This window comes from Rousettus aegyptiacus, unplaced genomic scaffold (assembly GCF_014176215.1).
Source record: "Rousettus aegyptiacus isolate mRouAeg1 unplaced genomic scaffold, mRouAeg1.p scaffold_m13_p_14, whole genome shotgun sequence".
In the NCBI taxonomy this organism is placed as follows: domain Eukaryota; kingdom Metazoa; phylum Chordata; class Mammalia; order Chiroptera; family Pteropodidae; genus Rousettus; species Rousettus aegyptiacus.
This window is the reverse complement of record NW_023416289.1, coordinates 29,999,103-30,016,014: the sequence shown is the minus strand read 5'-3', so window position 1 is coordinate 30,016,014 and position 16,912 is coordinate 29,999,103. Positions and strand designations below refer to the sequence as shown.

At 50.1% G+C, this 16,912-nt stretch overlaps 1 protein-coding gene across 1 annotated transcript; it reads left to right on the top strand.

Moving 5' to 3' along the window:
* Nucleotides 1–9,489: 9,489 nt before the first annotated feature.
* LOC118611473 (thyrotropin-releasing hormone receptor-like) lies at nt 9,490–12,890 on the top strand. The gene is made up of 5 exons (XM_036232671.1): nt 9,490–9,710; nt 10,744–10,767; nt 10,837–11,048; nt 11,917–11,933; nt 12,591–12,890. Exons 1-5 carry the CDS (start codon nt 9,490–9,492, stop codon nt 12,888–12,890), a joined length of 774 nt encoding a protein of 257 aa, XP_036088564.1.
* Nucleotides 12,891–16,912: the final 4,022 nt, after the last annotated feature.

The following is a 16,912-nucleotide window of genomic DNA, read 5'->3' as shown; positions in this document are numbered from 1 at the left end:
GCACGGACGGAGTGGCTACCATGACCGGACGGCTTTCTGGTTTCATTACTAGGGTCAAAGAGGTCACTTTTTAATGTGAGTCTACGCCCTGTGTCATCCATAGAGAAGTGCTGGTTAGCCGAAAAATGTCACCTGAAGTTAACGTTTTTCAGATTGTGATTAAATATATCAACCACATTAAAGTACATGCCCTTAACTCACATCTGTTCATGCAGCTCTGTGAGGAGATGGACGCAGAGCACACACATCTCCTCTTATACACAGAAGTGAAATGGCTTTCTAAAGGTTGATCACTGGCCAGAGTTTTTGAGTTACAAGAGCTGCTCCAGAGATTTCTTTTAGAAAAACAGTCACCATTGGTAACACATTTCAGTGATACAGATTAGGTTGCAAAACTTGCTTACTTGTCTGATATATTCGACCTTCTTAACCAACTCAATCTGTCACTTCGAGAGAGAATGACAACTGTGTTCAAGTCAGCAGATAAAGCAGCTGCATTCAAAGCCAAACTGGAGTTATGGGGGCGACAAGTGAACATTAGGATTTTTGACATGTTTCAAACATTTGCAGAGATTTCGAAAGAGACTGAGCCAGGGCCTTCTTTCTCCCAGCTGATGCATGATCACCTGTCTCAGCTTTCAAAAGAGTCTGAGCCTTACTTCCGAACCACAAAGGACTCCCGAATTGGGAAGGAGTGGATCTGCCACCCATTTGTAAATAAGCCAGGTGAATCGAATTTGTGCTAAAAGAGGATCAACTGCTTGAAATCAGAAATGACGATGACCTTGAAAGTATGTTTGAGACAACTTCAAATCTCCATACATTCTAGATTCAAGTCAAGGCAGAATATCATGAGATTGCCACAAAAGCACTGAAAAGCCTGCTTCCATTTCCAAAATTCTATCTTTGTGAAGGAGGAACACACTTAGAGTGTCATTGTCTCCCATCACCCCCAGGTGGGACCATCTAGTTGTAGGAAAACGAGCTCAGGGCTCCCACCGATTCTGCATTTTGGTGAGTTGTATAATTATTTTATTACATATTGCAGTGTAATAATAGAAATAAAGTAAATAATAAATATAATGTGCTTGAATCATCCTGAAACCATCGCCCCACCCCCTAGTCTGCGGAAAAATTGTCTTCCACAAAACTGATCCCTGGTGCCGAAGAGGTTGGGGACTGCTGATCTAGAAGACCCAAATTCATAGAGTCAGAAATTAGGTTAGTGTTCACCAGGGATTGAAGGAGGGAGAATAGGGAGTAATCACCAAATGGGTACGGTTTCTTTTAGGATTGATGAAAACATTCTGGAATTAGGTAGTGCTGATGGTTGTACAACTTTGTGAATATACTAAAAACCATTGAATTGTTCACTTTAAAAAGGTGAATTTTATGGCATCTGAATTATACCTTAATAAAGCTATTATTTTTTTAAGAAAAAAAAGTGAAGGGAGTGAAGAGGAGGGGGAAAAATACAGGGTGAGAACTGAGAGGAGGTGAGAGTCAAGAGGAGAAAGGGCTGAGAGAAATGCAGAGAGGAAAAGGGGCAGGACTCCTTTCCACAACTCTGCCTCCGAACTGAATCTCAAATTATCTTCCCTTTTCTTCATCCCCCTTGACTCTGGCTCCAGCCACCATCACCAGGATTAATGCCACAGCTCCAAACTGTCCCCCCCACCCCCGTCCCCTGCTATAATCTTGTGTTGGTTCCCGTCTCACCTCTCCAGCCTGAGGCCCCTCCAGCGGCTCCCTCTGCACCGAGATGAAACCCAAACACTGAAGCCTGATGCACCTGCTCTTTATAATCTGGCCCAGCCAGCCCGGTCCACCAGCCCTTATGCTCCCTCCCCGGCCCTTAATACTCTCCACACTTTTCTGTTCCCTAGGTCTTTTTACGTGCCACTCCTGCTGCCTGGAACACTGTTCCCAGCTTTCCCCTTCATCTGGCTAAATTTTAATCATTCTTCAGGTCTTGGTCTGGATTGACATCCTCCCAGAGCCCTGTCTCCACAGCTGGGTGAGAGCTCCTGGAGGGCAGGACTGCAGTGATCATCACCCTGTAACCTGGGGTCAGGCACTGAATTTCTAATCACAATGTTTGCAACATCTGGAATGTGTGTGTGTGTGTGTGTGTGTGTGTGTGTGTGTGTGTGTATTAGGCAGGAGCATTTAGAAAGACTAAGAAAATGGCTGAGGTTGGATTAGAACCCAGGTCTCTCTGAATCTAAACACCATGGGCTTGAACCTCCGTGCTTTGAGTCAGAGACCTCAGGTGTGAAGGCGCAAGCACCATCTCTTTAAGCCTCAGTTTTACTGCTTTGTAAAGTGGGGTTATTCACATTTGCTGCCTCCCTTTCTAGAGGGAATGAAGAGACCACAAGGTGACCGATACCAATTTTGATGGTTTGTGGAGCTCCTCATGAACAAAGATCCCACCATTATCTCCATTTTATAGATTGGGGAAATATAGAAGGTGGAAAGTCACAGAGCTACAATTTCATCCCAGGCAGTTGGACCACAAAACCCAAGCCTTTCGTGACATAATGGATGAGGCTGTGCTTAGATTATGTTACTCTAGCTGGACTGTTATATAAGAAAAACTTAAACACCTGTTTTATCATTTGGGGGCACTGTCAGTAGCAGTCACTCTGATGCTAATGGGCACATTCCTTCACATTCTGGGTGCCAAAAGGCATGGTCCCATCTGGCAAGGGCCACTGGATCAGTGGAGGACAACAGGCCTGCATTTACTCTGCTTATCATGTAAGACAGCTGCCTCTACTGAGCTGTGACAGAACATGGGACACTGAATCTGAAAATACCAAGGCTGGTAAGATACACTGGGCAACAACCACACTGGAGAATGATGTACTATTGAGAGTTGTAGATGGTGACCAGCAGTTCTGCCCCAGGTATACACTTAGACAGGCATTCTAAAGGTGGGATCCCTGGACCAGCAGCAGCAGCAGCAGCAGAAGCAGCAGCAGCAGCAGCACCTGAGGATTTGTTAGGAATGCACATTTTCAGGCTCTGTCCTGCAACTGCTGCATCAGAAGTTCTGGCAGTGAGGCCAGCAGTCTGCATGTTAACAGGCCCTGGGGGTTCTACTGCTCCATGGGGTGTTATAACCACTGGACTGGTGACTTTCTTGTCCATAGGCACGAGGAGACATGGACAAGGATGTTCATAGAAGAGCTTTTAGTAGTAACCGAAAAAAAAAATGACCCGAATGTTTATAGATAATTGTAATATTATGCAGTAATATTACATTAAAAATTATGCATTAAAATTATACTACGTGAATCTTAACTTTACATATATTTATAAATGAAGCTGTTTTCTTTCTGCCGTGCAAGGCTGCTTCCAGAGAGGATATTGACCACCCCACTGAAGAGCGATAGGAAGCCACAGTAGACTCTTGAGCAGGGGAGTGACATGAAGAAAATGACATGTTGCTAATTTTAAAGTCGCTGTCTTATAGCTTCTACATCTGAATCACCTGTGCGTCTTTTGCTTTTCTCCTTGGCTTTTGGTGCTCTGGTCCCTTTTTATAGCACACCTTGTACTTTTTTTATTTGATATTAAATATTGTGGATAAATGATTGTGGGGGCACTGAAATGGCATTATGTACTCCCAAAGAGAGTGAGGCTTTATTCTTACAGGCAGATGATTTCAGCAGATCACTGGGTCCTGGGTAAGCCTTGCTCCAAGGCCTCACAAAGTCTGGTCTGTTTCCAAGAGTGTGGTCAGTCCTCCTGGGGAGTGGACTGTCTTTGCTCTCAGTGGAAAGCCTGCACTGTCTGCTCGGCCTCCACCTCCACAGGTGCGATCTACAAACTGTTTCTCCCAGAGCGACACGGCTGCTGAATGTGTGCTCAGCTCCTTATCCTCCAGGTGCTCTTTTCTGCTGGTTCTCGCAGTTTTCCTGGCTTGGGTTGGCCATAACCTCAGAGGATTTGTACTCATGCTTCAGGGCTCCTTTTCTGCAGGGTTTTCCCTCAAGGCCCAGCTGGTTTGGACCCCTGTCTGCTCAGTAGGGCTGTGCTTGCCGCTTTTATTTACCCCCCCCCCCCCCCACATACTAGCAAGGGGCGAGCCGACAGGGTGAATGGAGGAGGATGGAAGTGGTGTCACTTGTCTCCCTTCCCTCAAGGGTCAGAGCCCCTATGTCCTACCAGTGTTGGCTGCCCTCCAAATGCTTTAATATATGCATGTCTATGTTTTTATAATTTTTATAATTGTTGTTAGTGGCAGGTAGGTGGGTTCAAGACAAGGATTCTGTCTGAAAGCAGTATTTTTTAAAGGTGAATATATATGATGGACCAAACAACCAGAAGGAAGACACCTGGTGGGCTCTCACTTCCTCCGGGTTGGCCCAAATCCAGGTCAGCCTTTGCTGTTTTCTCACACTGCTGCCAGAGGGCGTGCTGGCCCAAGGATTCTCCGCTGGGGGAGCTCTGGATGGGCCCGGGGCTAGGCGCTGCATCACTGGGATGAGGGAATGTACAAGAGTAGCTGTTGCTTCCTGGTGGATCATGCTGTCCTAGTTTCCAGGTCTTGTCAGCCCTTCTCATTCTCAGGTCACAACACGGAGGACGCCTAGCAGGCCTGGGCAGCATCAGGCTCATGGAAATTCAAGCTCTGTCCATCTTTCACTTGCTCAGAGCCACATGGTGGATGCAGTAAGGACCCCTTCCCGTTCTGTGTGGGACTTCCACTCATATCCCAACCCCTACCCAGGCACAGTGTGAGGATGAGAAAGGGTGGGTCTCTGCCATCAGGTGACCTGATCTCTGTGGACCTTTTCCCTTCCAGGCTCTTCCCCAACATCCTATGGGGAACCCGACATCCACCCTATGTGGCCTCCTACCTTCCCTCCTTCAAGATAACCAGGGGTGACCCTCAAACCTCTCTAAAAGGTGGCTGCCTACCAGTGCCTCTCTGACAAGGTTCTCAGCCCCACCCTCCCAGTTGGGTGAAGGATTCCTAGGACCCCCTGTGCCTGAGGCTGGGGAGTTTTGCTGTTTCTGCTGCCCCAGCCACCCCCCCCCTCCACACACACACACACTGCCGACCCAGCACTCTTCAGGGCCTCTGCAGGCTGGTTTGGGTGAATAAATGGGTGAATGTCAGTTCAGTTCTAACCACATGGCCCTTTTCAAGGACTTTAGATTTCTTCCCATGTTTATACTTTATGGCTTCTCTTTGGCATATCTGAATTCTGGCATCACTGCTTTTGCACTTTGGGGGGTCATTATTAAGTAAAACAGGGTCACTTGAACATATGCACTGCAATACCACAATAGTCAATCTGATAACTGAGACAGCTACTAAGTGACTAATGGACAGGGAGCATATAGAGCATGGAGAGATGCGGGACAAGGGAACAAGTCACTTCCCAGGCGGTACTGCATGAGATTTCATCACGCTACTCAGAACAGTGAGCAATTTAAAATTTACGAATTGTTTATTTTTGAAATTTTCTGTTTAATACTTTTGGACCATGGGTAACTGAAACCATGAAAAGCAAAACCGTGGATAATGGGAATCACTGTACTTCTCCATGGCATCAGTCTTTTTTCCCCTATGACATCAATTTTAACAGCCAGATACTCTGCTGTGAGGACACGGCATCAAGTTTTTACCATTCTGAATGGACATTTAAGTTGTCAGCAAGTCGTCTTATTATGGACAAAAGTTACATAACCGTGCCGCACCCAGGAGGTACCACTGAGGGTTTCTTTTCTGCTGGTGGTGGCTGAGGGTGGGGCTGCTCCGCTGGCTGCAGGACTCCTGGGGCATGCAGAGGGTGGAGACATGAGAAAATGTGTGAAATGTAGTCTGTTCACAGGTGAGCTAGTGGGCACAAGAACTCAAGGCAGAGCAAAAACACTTTTTACGTAAGTCCTGGGCAGTGATACTATTGGTGCTGTGGCAGTCTCTCTCTTTTCCCAGATGGAAGGAGGATCCCCCCACACACACCAGATCAAGGGCAAGGGGTGTGGTGTAGAGCAAGGGCCAGCATAAGGCTGAAAATGTAGATTCCCGTCTTGGCTCTACTGCTTCTAGACATGCTTCCTCCTCCATCAAGGGGACAAAATAATAAGGTTTCTACTTTTCAGCCTGCTGTATGGATTGGCTGAGGTAGTACCCACATAGACAACGTGGTGCCTGGGGTATAAAAGTACTCATTGAATCTCAGTTTCATTCATTATTTCTGTTAGCTGTGTGATTCTGGTCAAACTGCTTTTCTTCTCTGGACCTCTGTTTTCACCTCCACGTGATGAGGGCCTTCGTATGGATGGATTTGTAGTTCCATCCTACACCATTGGATTCTGTTGTCTTCCAAGTTCACCTAAGCCTGCAGCTTCTTCTGCAAGGCTGCTTGGAAGGCAGTAGAGCGGTTTCAGCACCAGAGATCGAGGACAGCAGCCTGGGAGCTGTCCATGGGGCTGAATTCACTGGAGGACCTCCTGGAGGAGAGGGCCGCAGATGTGTGGGTGGTGGGTTGGGGGTGGCAGTAGCAGATGGTGAAACATAGAGAAAACTGCCATCCACGGGGCACAGCAGAGCCTTCTGTGGGACTACAGTTCATGGAGTCACAGCTTTCCCAGGCATTCCAGGCAGCCCTAGTGGGGAGCTGAGTGCCATGTTTGGGGGTATTAAGGACCACAGCCTGCCATGTATGCCATCTCCTCTACCACTTTTTCTTCTTCCCATAAGCTTTCTCCCCCCTCCACTCAACTCTGTGGTTCCAAGTTCAGCCAGGTCCTGGAAATCACATTTTTGGACCAAACTAATGAAAATACTACCGAGCCAGAACTCTTGTACAGGATGTTCATAGCAGTGCCATTTGTGATTATCTCAAGCTGGAAACAACCCAGAAGTATATTGACAGTCTATCACATGTTAACATTTGCAGCCTAGTTCTATGAGAATATTACACAGCAGTGGAAATGGATGAGCTACCGTCACACATAGTGGGGATAAATCTCTCAGCATGATGATGTGAGCGGTAGAAGCAGGACACAGACAACTATATGTGGTTCTGATTATAGAAAATTCACACACAGGCAGGATAAAGGATGGATTTTGCAGATGAGAGCCAGGGAAGGGCAGAGGCTTGGAGGGCAAGGGTGATGGTTACCTGTGTGCTCACTTCATTCATTCAACCATTAATTTATCTTTTATGCCCCTTCTCTATGTAGAACACATTTCACAATGAAAATGTAAGAAAGAGAAAGATACTAGTGGTAATTGGATTTTCCAGGGGAGGGGGCTATTAAAACACATATTCAAAGCCACTGCTCCTGGGAACTTGATTTGGAGGCCCAGGAATCTGCATGTTAACTGAGCTCTCCTGGGTTCTGAGGAACATGCTTGACCTGCAGCCTGAGGACCCTGGCCTGGAGTATGGAATCTGCATTCCAAATGCCTCAGAAGAGCCGGGCCCCTGGCCATTGAGGGGAAAGAGTCTGGGATCCCTGATTTCCGAGCCTGCTGAAGGGCGCATTTGGGGTTTCTTTCTGAGAGAAGGGGTGCCAACCATAACCCTTGTAGGGTGCATGGCAGCAAGCCTCAGCCTCAGTAAGAAGGGTCTGGGGCACGCCTGCCGCTCAGAGCCTCTAGAACCAGGCTTCAGTCCCACTCCTTCACCTGAGCTAGCCACTTCCCTTTCAGAGCCTGTTTCCCCTGTGGCACATGCTACGGGAGGCGCTCAGCAAACATGTCCTTCTTCCCAGATCACGGTGAAGGGCTCTTGGGGAGTGGCCACCACATCAGAGTGACTTTCAGGTTCCAGATAGCTGAGCATCTCCAGTTAATCCCAGCCTAGCCTCTCATGGAGAAGGGGACTGGTCTCTGCCTCCTTACTTCCTCCCTCAGTCTCTGCCTCCCCCCTGTCAGGCCACTGTCAAGGGCTCAGCTGGCTAGTTGGGGATCCTTCCCATCCTGATGAACTCCTGGGGAGCCCCCACCCAGAACCTGGGAGGAGAGGCAGCGGGCCCTGGGCTGCTTCTCATAGATCTCCCTGCTGGGTGGGCCGCACCAGCTGATACAGGGGCGGTGTGTTCAGCCATGCAGAGGGAGGGCAAGGGGCATGAAAGAATGGGGAGAATTTGGGGGCCCCATGTGTCTGCGCATACATGTGCAGCATTGCAGCCTGTAGGATGAGAAGCCTTCGCCTGCGTACTGGCTGTGATATGAGATTGGTTTCCCTTCCTGATTCTCTTGGAAAGAGGAAAAGGAAGGCACCAAGGCTCTTCATGGGGTAAGTTCTCAGTGCTTGAAAGTTTCTCTTAGGGGCTGGGCTGGTAAACAGTGGTCTGGACTGCCCCCACCTGGTGGAATGTTCTGTGAAGAAGGGCAAGTGTGCAGGCAGGAGGGGAGAAATGGGGGGGCACTGAGATGCAGAGGTGGCTGCAGGTGGGGGCTTGCACATCTGGAGAGGCTACTGTGAGAACCTCTGAATTCAGTCCCCAGGGCTGCCAGCCTCTGCAGCTGAAAAGGAAATGAAAACTTTGGGGGTTCTCAGTGGTGCACTGTGACCCTAGGGTGATTGTCTCCTCACCAAACAGAAAAGAAGGCTCATTTCCAGGAAGGTGATGGGCATGGGGACCATGTAGATCCATGTGTGGGGTATATGCAAGGTGTCTATGAATACAGGGTGTGCTGTGTGTTCTGTGTGCTTGCGTATGTGGGATGTGAGAGTGGATGGTGTATGTTTGTATTTATAGTACAAACACCTATGTCGTGGGAGCTGAAGTGGGGGTTGTGGGGCTGTTGGTCACCAGGGCCAGGCAACTGGCCCAGGGACCAGCTGTGGGTGGTGATCAGGCTCGGCTTCATCTACACAGAGGGGCATCTGCTGCCAGTTCCAGGTCATCATAAAAATTGACCTAATTGGTGGCGAGGTGGGATGGGGCTGCTATGGGCCAGCTCTGCGTATGTTTGGCTTCTTACGTCAAGTTAGGGCTCTGAGAGGAGCTGACATGTGGCTCTTTAGGCCAATGACACTAACAGGGTTAAAGGGCAGAGGTGTGTGTATGGTGTGTATGTAGGTGTGTGTGTGTGTAAGAGGTGTGTGAATGTTGTGTGTGACATGTGTCTGTGTGGTGTATATGGTGTGTATGAGAGTACATTGTGTATTGCATGGTGTGGTGTGTTTATGTATGTGTGATATGAATGTGTGGTGTGTGTGTGTGTGTCCCGTGCTCTCACCTGTTTGCCCAGCTTCTAGCTTTGACTTCACTCATTGAGCAGATGACTTTGGCTCTTTCAGCTCATAATAAAACCCCTTTTCCTATCATTCCCAGGAGCACGAGAATGGAGGAGGGTACCTTCTTGCCCCCTCCAATACCTGGTCAGCCACCATGGAAAATAGGACCAAGATGGATAACCCTAGTAATGTGTCGTTGGTGTGAGGCATTTCTCTCCTGGGCCTGATTGAGTACAGGGTGGTCTTTGTCTTCCTGGTGCTCCTGGTATGCATGGTGGACACCGTGGGCATTACCATAGAGATCCTGGTGGTGCTGACTATGCGGGACATGCACACACCCACCGACTGCTACCTCACAGAGTTACCCGATGTCTCTGATGGTGTGGCTGGGCAGTGGGTCTATGGGCATGCCGACTGCCTAGACATCATTAACTTGGAATATCTGGGCATCAATGTTTTCTTCTGCTCCATCCTGGCGGTCAATGGGGAGAGGTAGATCCTCCCAGCCTTCCTTCTGCATGCTATTTCCCTCACCACAAAGCAATGCATCCAGGACTTCCTTGTTGGGAACCTTGGTAAACAGAGACTCAGTTGAATGAAGAGGGGGGTTGGGGTGGGACCCTGTAAAAACCTTGCACTAGGAAGCAGGTGTTAGGAAGTGGGGTTCTCATCTCAACTCTGTTGCTAACTTGCCAAGGCAATCTCTTCATTCTTCTTGTTCTGTTTCCCCATCCAGAAAGTAGGCATTTGGATTGGATAATTTCTTGGGTCTCTTCCGGTTCTAATTTTAATACCTGAGAAGTATTCTAGCCTCATGGTAAAGCAAGTAGACTCTGAAGTCTGCCGACTGCGTTCAAACTAGGCTCTGCCACTTCCTAGATGCATGGCCTTGGGCAAGTTGGTCCAGAGGATGGGTGGCATTTCTAGGGACACAGATTCAGGGCCTAAGTGGACAATGCCTTCTAGCATCCAGACCCTCGCCTGGGTCCTGGCTCTCCCTAGCTGTGCCCATCTGGGTCCAGTGGCCTCCATCTCCTGATCATATGCATTGACCTGGTGGCCTGGGTATTGTGGGATGGGGGGATCCAGGTCTACACTATGAGCCTGGCCATGAGGGGCACACAATGTCATTGGCTGCCTCAGTCAGTGACCTTTGGAGGTGGGAAACACCTGAGACTGGAGCAAGGTCAAAGGCTTTTGAAGGGCACCAGGGTCCCTGGGCTATAGCAGTTGTGGCTGTGCCTGGTGGGCCTCAGGGACAAAGGTCTTCAAGGGGCAAGTGGAAACTGACTCTCTTTACTCTGCCAGTTTCCCATGGCTGCTTCAGAAATGGCTACCTGTTTCCCCAAATGGCCCTCAAATTCTCCCATGAAAGGACCATTGTGTCCCCTTTCCCATCTTCCCAGATAGGGAATCCGATTGGCTAAGCTGGGTTAGGTGCCCCCACCATAGTCTAATCGCACACTTGTGGGTGAGTCACATGACCCCACTGCCTCTGGGACAACTGGGCACCCTGTGGCTGCAGGTACATCACCATCCGCTACCTGAAGTAGGCACAGACCATGTGCACTATGGCCTGAGCCAAGTGGACCATTGCGAGCCTCTGTGAGGTGGGCAGGTCCATCTACTGCCTGCTCTGGCTCTTCCTGGTGGACCTTACCATCATTGAGACCCAGGGCCTGGAATGCGGCTACGAGGTGTCCTGCAGCCTCTACCTGCCAATCTACTCACAGGACTTTGCTGTCTTCTTCATCATGCCCCTGCTGGTGGCTGCCATCCTCTATGGGCTTATTGGGACAATCTTGACTCACCCTGGGGGTGTGGCTGGAAGTAGGAACCAAGGAGGGGCAGCCCCACAGATCAGGCAAGGGCAAAACGGACAGCTGCCCCAGGCCCAAAGGCTTCCTATCTTTCAGGAAGTAGGTAATTGAGATCTCTGGGGTTGGTTGGGGGTGGCAGGTAGGGTACTAGAGGAATTGGTACACAGAAGCAGAGAGAAGAAGCAAATCCAACATTTGTTTATTAATTCAACAAGTGTCTATATCAAGCACCTACTATATTCCAGGCATGATTCTAGGTGCTGGGACACAGGAGAGAACATGACATAATAGACATCTTGACCTGCCGGGACTCGTGGCAGGTGGAAATACACCATGAGCACCACAAGTACACAAAAGTCTGTTAGAGGAAAGAGGGGAAATATGGAGAGAAAGAAAGCTGGGAGAAGAGAGGCTTTGGAAATAAAGTGATGACTTCATGGTGCCCTGCTTCTTCACCACAGTTCATGAAGAGACTGCTGTTATCCTAATGCTCTAAGTGGGAAAAGGAGGCTCAGAGAGGTGGGGCGGGCTGCCCAAGGCCACACAGCCAGAAAGCAAGGAGCTAGGATCTAATTTCAGCCTACCCACTTCAGCCCCCACACTCTCACCTGCTGCCTCTGCACCCTGGAGGCAGCAGTAGGTAGGTTCCAGGATTAGAGCAAATGAAGGGACCTCCAGAGACCTCCCCTTAGCTCTGGGGCCTCTAGGAAGCTCCGTGCATGGGTCAGGTTGGTGGCTGTCTCTGAGGTGGCCAGGGCACATGACCCTTCTCTTTCCTAATGACCTCACCTCCCTCAGACATAGGCACAAAGAAGCCCTGATCCTAACAGACTGTCCTTGGGCTATAAAACCCCTGTCTCCATCCCACTTCCCCACAGATATTTTTCTGGGTCTGGTGACTCACCTTCAGGATGAAAGTATGGAATGGGGTCCCACCCAGAGGAACACGGCTCTAGCCAAAAGGGGCCATCAGACTGCTATGAGCACAGATGGGCTGCGGGAGAACCTGGGTCACAGGTGACACATACTGTGTGATCCCTTAGCTCTCTGAGCCTCTGCTTCCTCATCTGCAGAGCAGAGAAGATAACAGCACCTTCTCAAGGTGCAGCGGGAAGGGCCCAGTGCAGGGGAGGTAAAGGGGTGTCAGCCACCACTGTGTTTGTCCTGGACCTCTCTGTAGCATCTAGGTATCAAGGCCTTGCTCCAGGCATCGAATCTTTGCTTGGTGGGAATTTAAGAGGTCTAGGGGGCAGGGTGCACTTGGGGGGAGGAGACTCAGGGCAGTGACTGTTTACCAGCCTATGTGGAAGTGTTACAAGATAGGCACGGCTTTGAACGTGAGCCCTGGGTTACCGCATAGGAAGTGTTTAGTACAGTGCCATGGATATGCAGTAATAGTTTTAAGTTATTATTTTAGTAACATTCTCATCACTTACTCAGCAAACGCTTCCTGAGGAAGGAGCCATGGCTGCACCTTCCTGTGGCATTTGCTTGGCCCCAGCCAAGTGGAGTGCTGGGCCCCAGTGGCTTCCCCTCTCCCGCCCTCCCACAGGTCACCAAGATGCTGGTGGTGGTTGTGCTGCTCTTCGCTCTCCTGTGGATGCTCTACCACGCGCTGGTACTGCTCAACTCCTTTATGGCCCAGCCTTTCCTAGACCCCTGGGTCCTTCTCTTCTGCCGAACCGATGTCTATACCAACAGCGCCATCAGCCCCATCATCTACAGCCTCACGTCCCAGAAGTTCCATGTGGCCTTCCGGACAAAGGGGCTGCACAGGGTCACAGCCTGCCTCCCCACCAGCAGCAACAATGCAGTCCACGGGACCCTCGTCAAAGATGCAGACCAGGAGTAGTGAGGTCACCAGCCCTCAGAAACTGTGCCCCCATCCCAGCTGCAGAAGCCATATATCAGCACAGTCTGAGGGCCACCCTGCTGCTGGTCAGCCCCTCTGGGCCTCCTGCTGTCTCCACTCTCTCAGCCTGCTCACTGCGGGGTCCTATAGTCATCCCCCATCCACTGTGGCTGGCAGGGCCAGGAGAGGGGCAGACATCCCTGTTGCCAATGACTCTCAGCTTCAGGTCCCCAGGGGCTTCCTTTATGAAGCAGGACATTAGAGTGTTCAGGTCTGGACTCCATTTGGATAGCTCTTAACACCTCTGGAAGCAGGGGAGGTGAGAAATAGCAAGAAGAAGCTGGGAGAATGCCAGCCTTCATCTTTGTAAAATTATGGCCTTCTATTATTATTATTTATTATTTTAAGCACTTTTTCCTTTGGGGGAAAAAGGTATTAAAGGAACACACTTCCAGTCTTTGAATACCCATTCATCAGTCTAGCTGTGGACAGCGCCACCTAGTGCCTAGCTTCCACAGAAGGGTACCTAGCTTCCACCGGCTTACTTTACACCCAGAGACACTTCATGCTGCCCCATCATTGGCAGAGAGGCTGTTTCCACTTTACCACCCATTTTTGCTAAGAATGACCTGGTACATGGAACTACTGCCTCCCTCCCTTTTGAATTCTGTCCCTGGGCCCAAATCCCAGAGCAGGACTGTCTCTGGGTCACAAACAAAGTAGAACACTTAACCAGAAACAGGAAGCTATTTCTGACCTCCATGGCTGCCAAATGTGCAAGCTCAGTCTTGTGGGACCCACTTTGACCTTCAGACATAGCCACCTATTCCCCGAAAAGAGCAAGATATGACAAAGCCATGAGACCCCTGACCCCATCCCTGTTCCTCTCAAGATTATTTTCCTCTCAGGCCCCTGTGATGGTCATTAAAAGCATATTTTTGGTGGAGACTTGTTTGGGAGGAGGTCTGAGTTTTCCAGAGGAGGCCTGAGTGTCACTTTGGCAGCGGGACACCTGTGTAGGGTGATGGCAGGCAAGAATGAGGGTCATCAGGGGCAGGTGGGCATCTTGAAGGCTGGGGCCAACCTAGCAGGTGGTGTGGGTGGTGGTGAGGCTGTGTTTTAAGAGGGGGCTAAGGGATGGATAGGGGAGGATGGGAAGATTGGGGGCTTCGCTGGAGGAAGGGCGCCCACGCTGTGACCTTGCAGCTGAGCTCAGTGAACAAAGGCATCTCCTTCGGCCACTGATGGCCTGCCAGTGTCAAGGTTCAGTCATTGATGTTAAGAAGCCAATGCTAGGCAGTATTGCTGTCTGAACTGTTCCTTTAATATTTATGTTATTTTTTTTTTGCACAGGAACATCCCATCAATAGGGAAGTTAACTATTTTGTTGTCCCTTATGCAGGACATAGATGAAAATTAGAAAGTCAGTTAATTTGTGTATCCCTTACTTTCCTGCAAATGAAAAAAGAAAACTTCTAAAAAGCAAGAAGTCACCAAGCATATTCACTGATACCCAGGAGTTAGCCCGTGTCTCTACTTTATTTGACACATAGCTTTCAGGCACTCGGTGTGGTGGTTCAAGAATCCCCAAACCTGGAGATTTCTTGATCCAATTTCCATTTCCTGGTTCTCAAGTGCTGTGGATCAGAATGGCAATTCCCACATGTGAATCCCCTGGGCCCCGGCTGGAGGCCTGAGGGTCTATGACAGAGGGGTCTGGGAGATAGTGGCAGCCGCGAGAAGCGATGACCATAGCGAAGTAAGCTACAGAAACTGTGACAGCTGGTTCTGTGTTAAGCACACCGGGGTGGGGGCCCCTGAGCAAACAGCCCTAGCCATCTGGCTGGGCTCCCCCCACCCCTTAACTGTGACAGTACCTGGTAGCAGGCAACACCCCTGTTTAAGGTGACATGGACCATACACTGTGCTATAGATGTATTTCCCACCCCAAGTGGCTAAAAGTGAAAAGCATAAACCAAGGGTTCTCAGCTGTGCCACGAAATCCTCACAGACAAGTGTCGAGTTTGATTTATGCATGAGATTTATTCTTCCACACTTCAGATTTATGCTGCCCTCAAAACGACTGTCAGCAGAGCTTTCTGCTGTGTGTTAGTGGGTGTGGCAGTCAGGGCGAAGCCAGCCAGTGGAAGGGCTTGTGTTTCTTGGGAATGAGCCCAGAAGGCTGTGCTCAGAAAGTGACAGTGGCCCCGAGAGCCACTGGGGTGGAGTGTGATGATGGCAGAGCCCTTGGGCATCAAGATATGTTGGTTTGTAATGGTACTAAGTGCTGCTGAGCCCTCTGCCACTGCTTCTGTTCTCTGAGGAGCATATGCAGCCTCGACATGGGTCTGAAGCCTCCGGGGTAAACCCCCTGTGTGGTATGGTCAACGAAGAGACAGGTCCCAGTGCCAGCACAGGCAGATCTATGAATCTCCTCGCCCCAGAGACAGCAGTGTGGGAGGAAAGGGTGTGGGGCTGTGTGCTTTCTGGAGCTCAAGCCTCGGAGGGCTGCCTCCAGGAAATGGCTGAAGCGCTGCTGTGTGTGGTCCCCTCTGAGCCTTCTCAGGACAGTGTTGGACTTTATGTGAGCCTGTGCTCCCAGAAAAGAGGGACAGGGAAGAATCCCTCATGATCCTTTTGTTTTCCAAATATCCTGGGAGATGGCTAACTGCCAAGAACCCTTTCCCCAAATGATTGAGCTGAGACCCTGGACTACTATTCTTCATGACCCCCATAAGGCCCGCAGATGACCTCCTGGGCTACTTGTGACCAGGCCAGACCCAGTACCCTCTAGCTCCCTGTTTTTCGTCTCATGGTTGACTGAGATTAGAGCTGTTTGTCCCCTTGAAACTAGCTAGGCTCAGAGAAAAACATTTCCCACTCAGCTGACCCTGACTCCCCTGATTGCAAAGCAAGCCCCCTGTAGGCCATCTACCTGTCACCTGCAGACCACCCACCTGTCACCTACCTGTCATTTGTCTACTCCCCATACAAACTCAGGACAAAACCACCTGCCAGGACATGTGGCCTTCAGACCCATGGAGCTCTCTGCATTGCAAAGGCCTAAGTGAAACCAAGGCCTTTCCTATGATTTTGTCTTTGGCATCAGCCCCAGTGGTGGCTCCTCAGCTTAGAGTTTGGGGGCAGACGCTGGGCAGGTGCGGGGAGGTAGGGGTGGGGGTTAGGGAGCCAGGCTCTTGGAGGGGAGTAGCTCCGGAGCCTCTCTGAGCCTCTGTTTCTTATTTTCCATTTAGATGGAGCCTCACAGTGGTCCCAAGGTCTGAGCCTCTGTTTCTCATTTTCCATTTAGATGGAGCCTCACAGTGGTCCCAAGGTCTGAGCCTCTGTTTCTCATTTTCCATTTAGATGGAGCCTCACGGTGGACCCAAGGATGAAGGAGGATAATACGTTTGTGGTAAACTGTGAGATATTCCTGGTGTATGGGGATTCACCCACACAGTAGGTCATTATTCAGTAGGCTGTCACGAGCTATCAAGGTGACTTGGGCATCTGAAGGCCCCAACTAACCAGCTAGTGGAGGCCACTTCCTGTGCAGGGGACCCAGGTTCCTGGAGGTAAACTGAGGAGGTCTGTGGGACAAACAGAGCACTGGACCTGTGTGGGGTCAGGGCTGCAGCTCCCACAGGGCTGAGTGCTTCCGGGACCGGGATGTTTCCTGCCTGGCCCTGTGTGGGGGTGCCGGCCAGGAGCCAGAGTGGTCACTCAGATTCCTGCTGCATTAGAGACAGAGGGACAGGGCCCCACAGCACGTGGAGAAGGATGGGGTCTCAAAGGGCCCTGGGGCTGTGCCTTGACTGGCTTGTGTCTACATTAATGTCACTGGGCCTCCAGTTTCTTCTTTGGCAAGACAGAGAACTCACTCCCATGGCCCTGGGGCAGAGGGGGAAGGGGATTTAATCTAGTAGTTCTTAAAGTGTGGTTGGTGGAACCCTGGAAGTCTGTAATGTAAAAATCACTTAGTCGTCATTTGCCTTTTTTACACATTGACTTTTGCACAGATT

Excerpts from the sequence above, each read along its gene's own strand:
- LOC118611473 (XM_036232671.1), top strand. The coding sequence starts at position 9,490 with ATGGTGGACACCGTGGGCATTACCATAGAGATCCTGGTGGTGCTGACT. Across the intron at positions 9,711-10,743 it reads CTGGCGGTCAATGGGGAGAG|GTACATCACCATCCGCTACC; the intron begins GTAGATCCTCCC and ends CTGTGGCTGCAG. Across the intron at positions 10,768-10,836 it reads ATCACCATCCGCTACCTGAA|GTCCATCTACTGCCTGCTCT; the intron begins GTAGGCACAGAC and ends TGAGGTGGGCAG.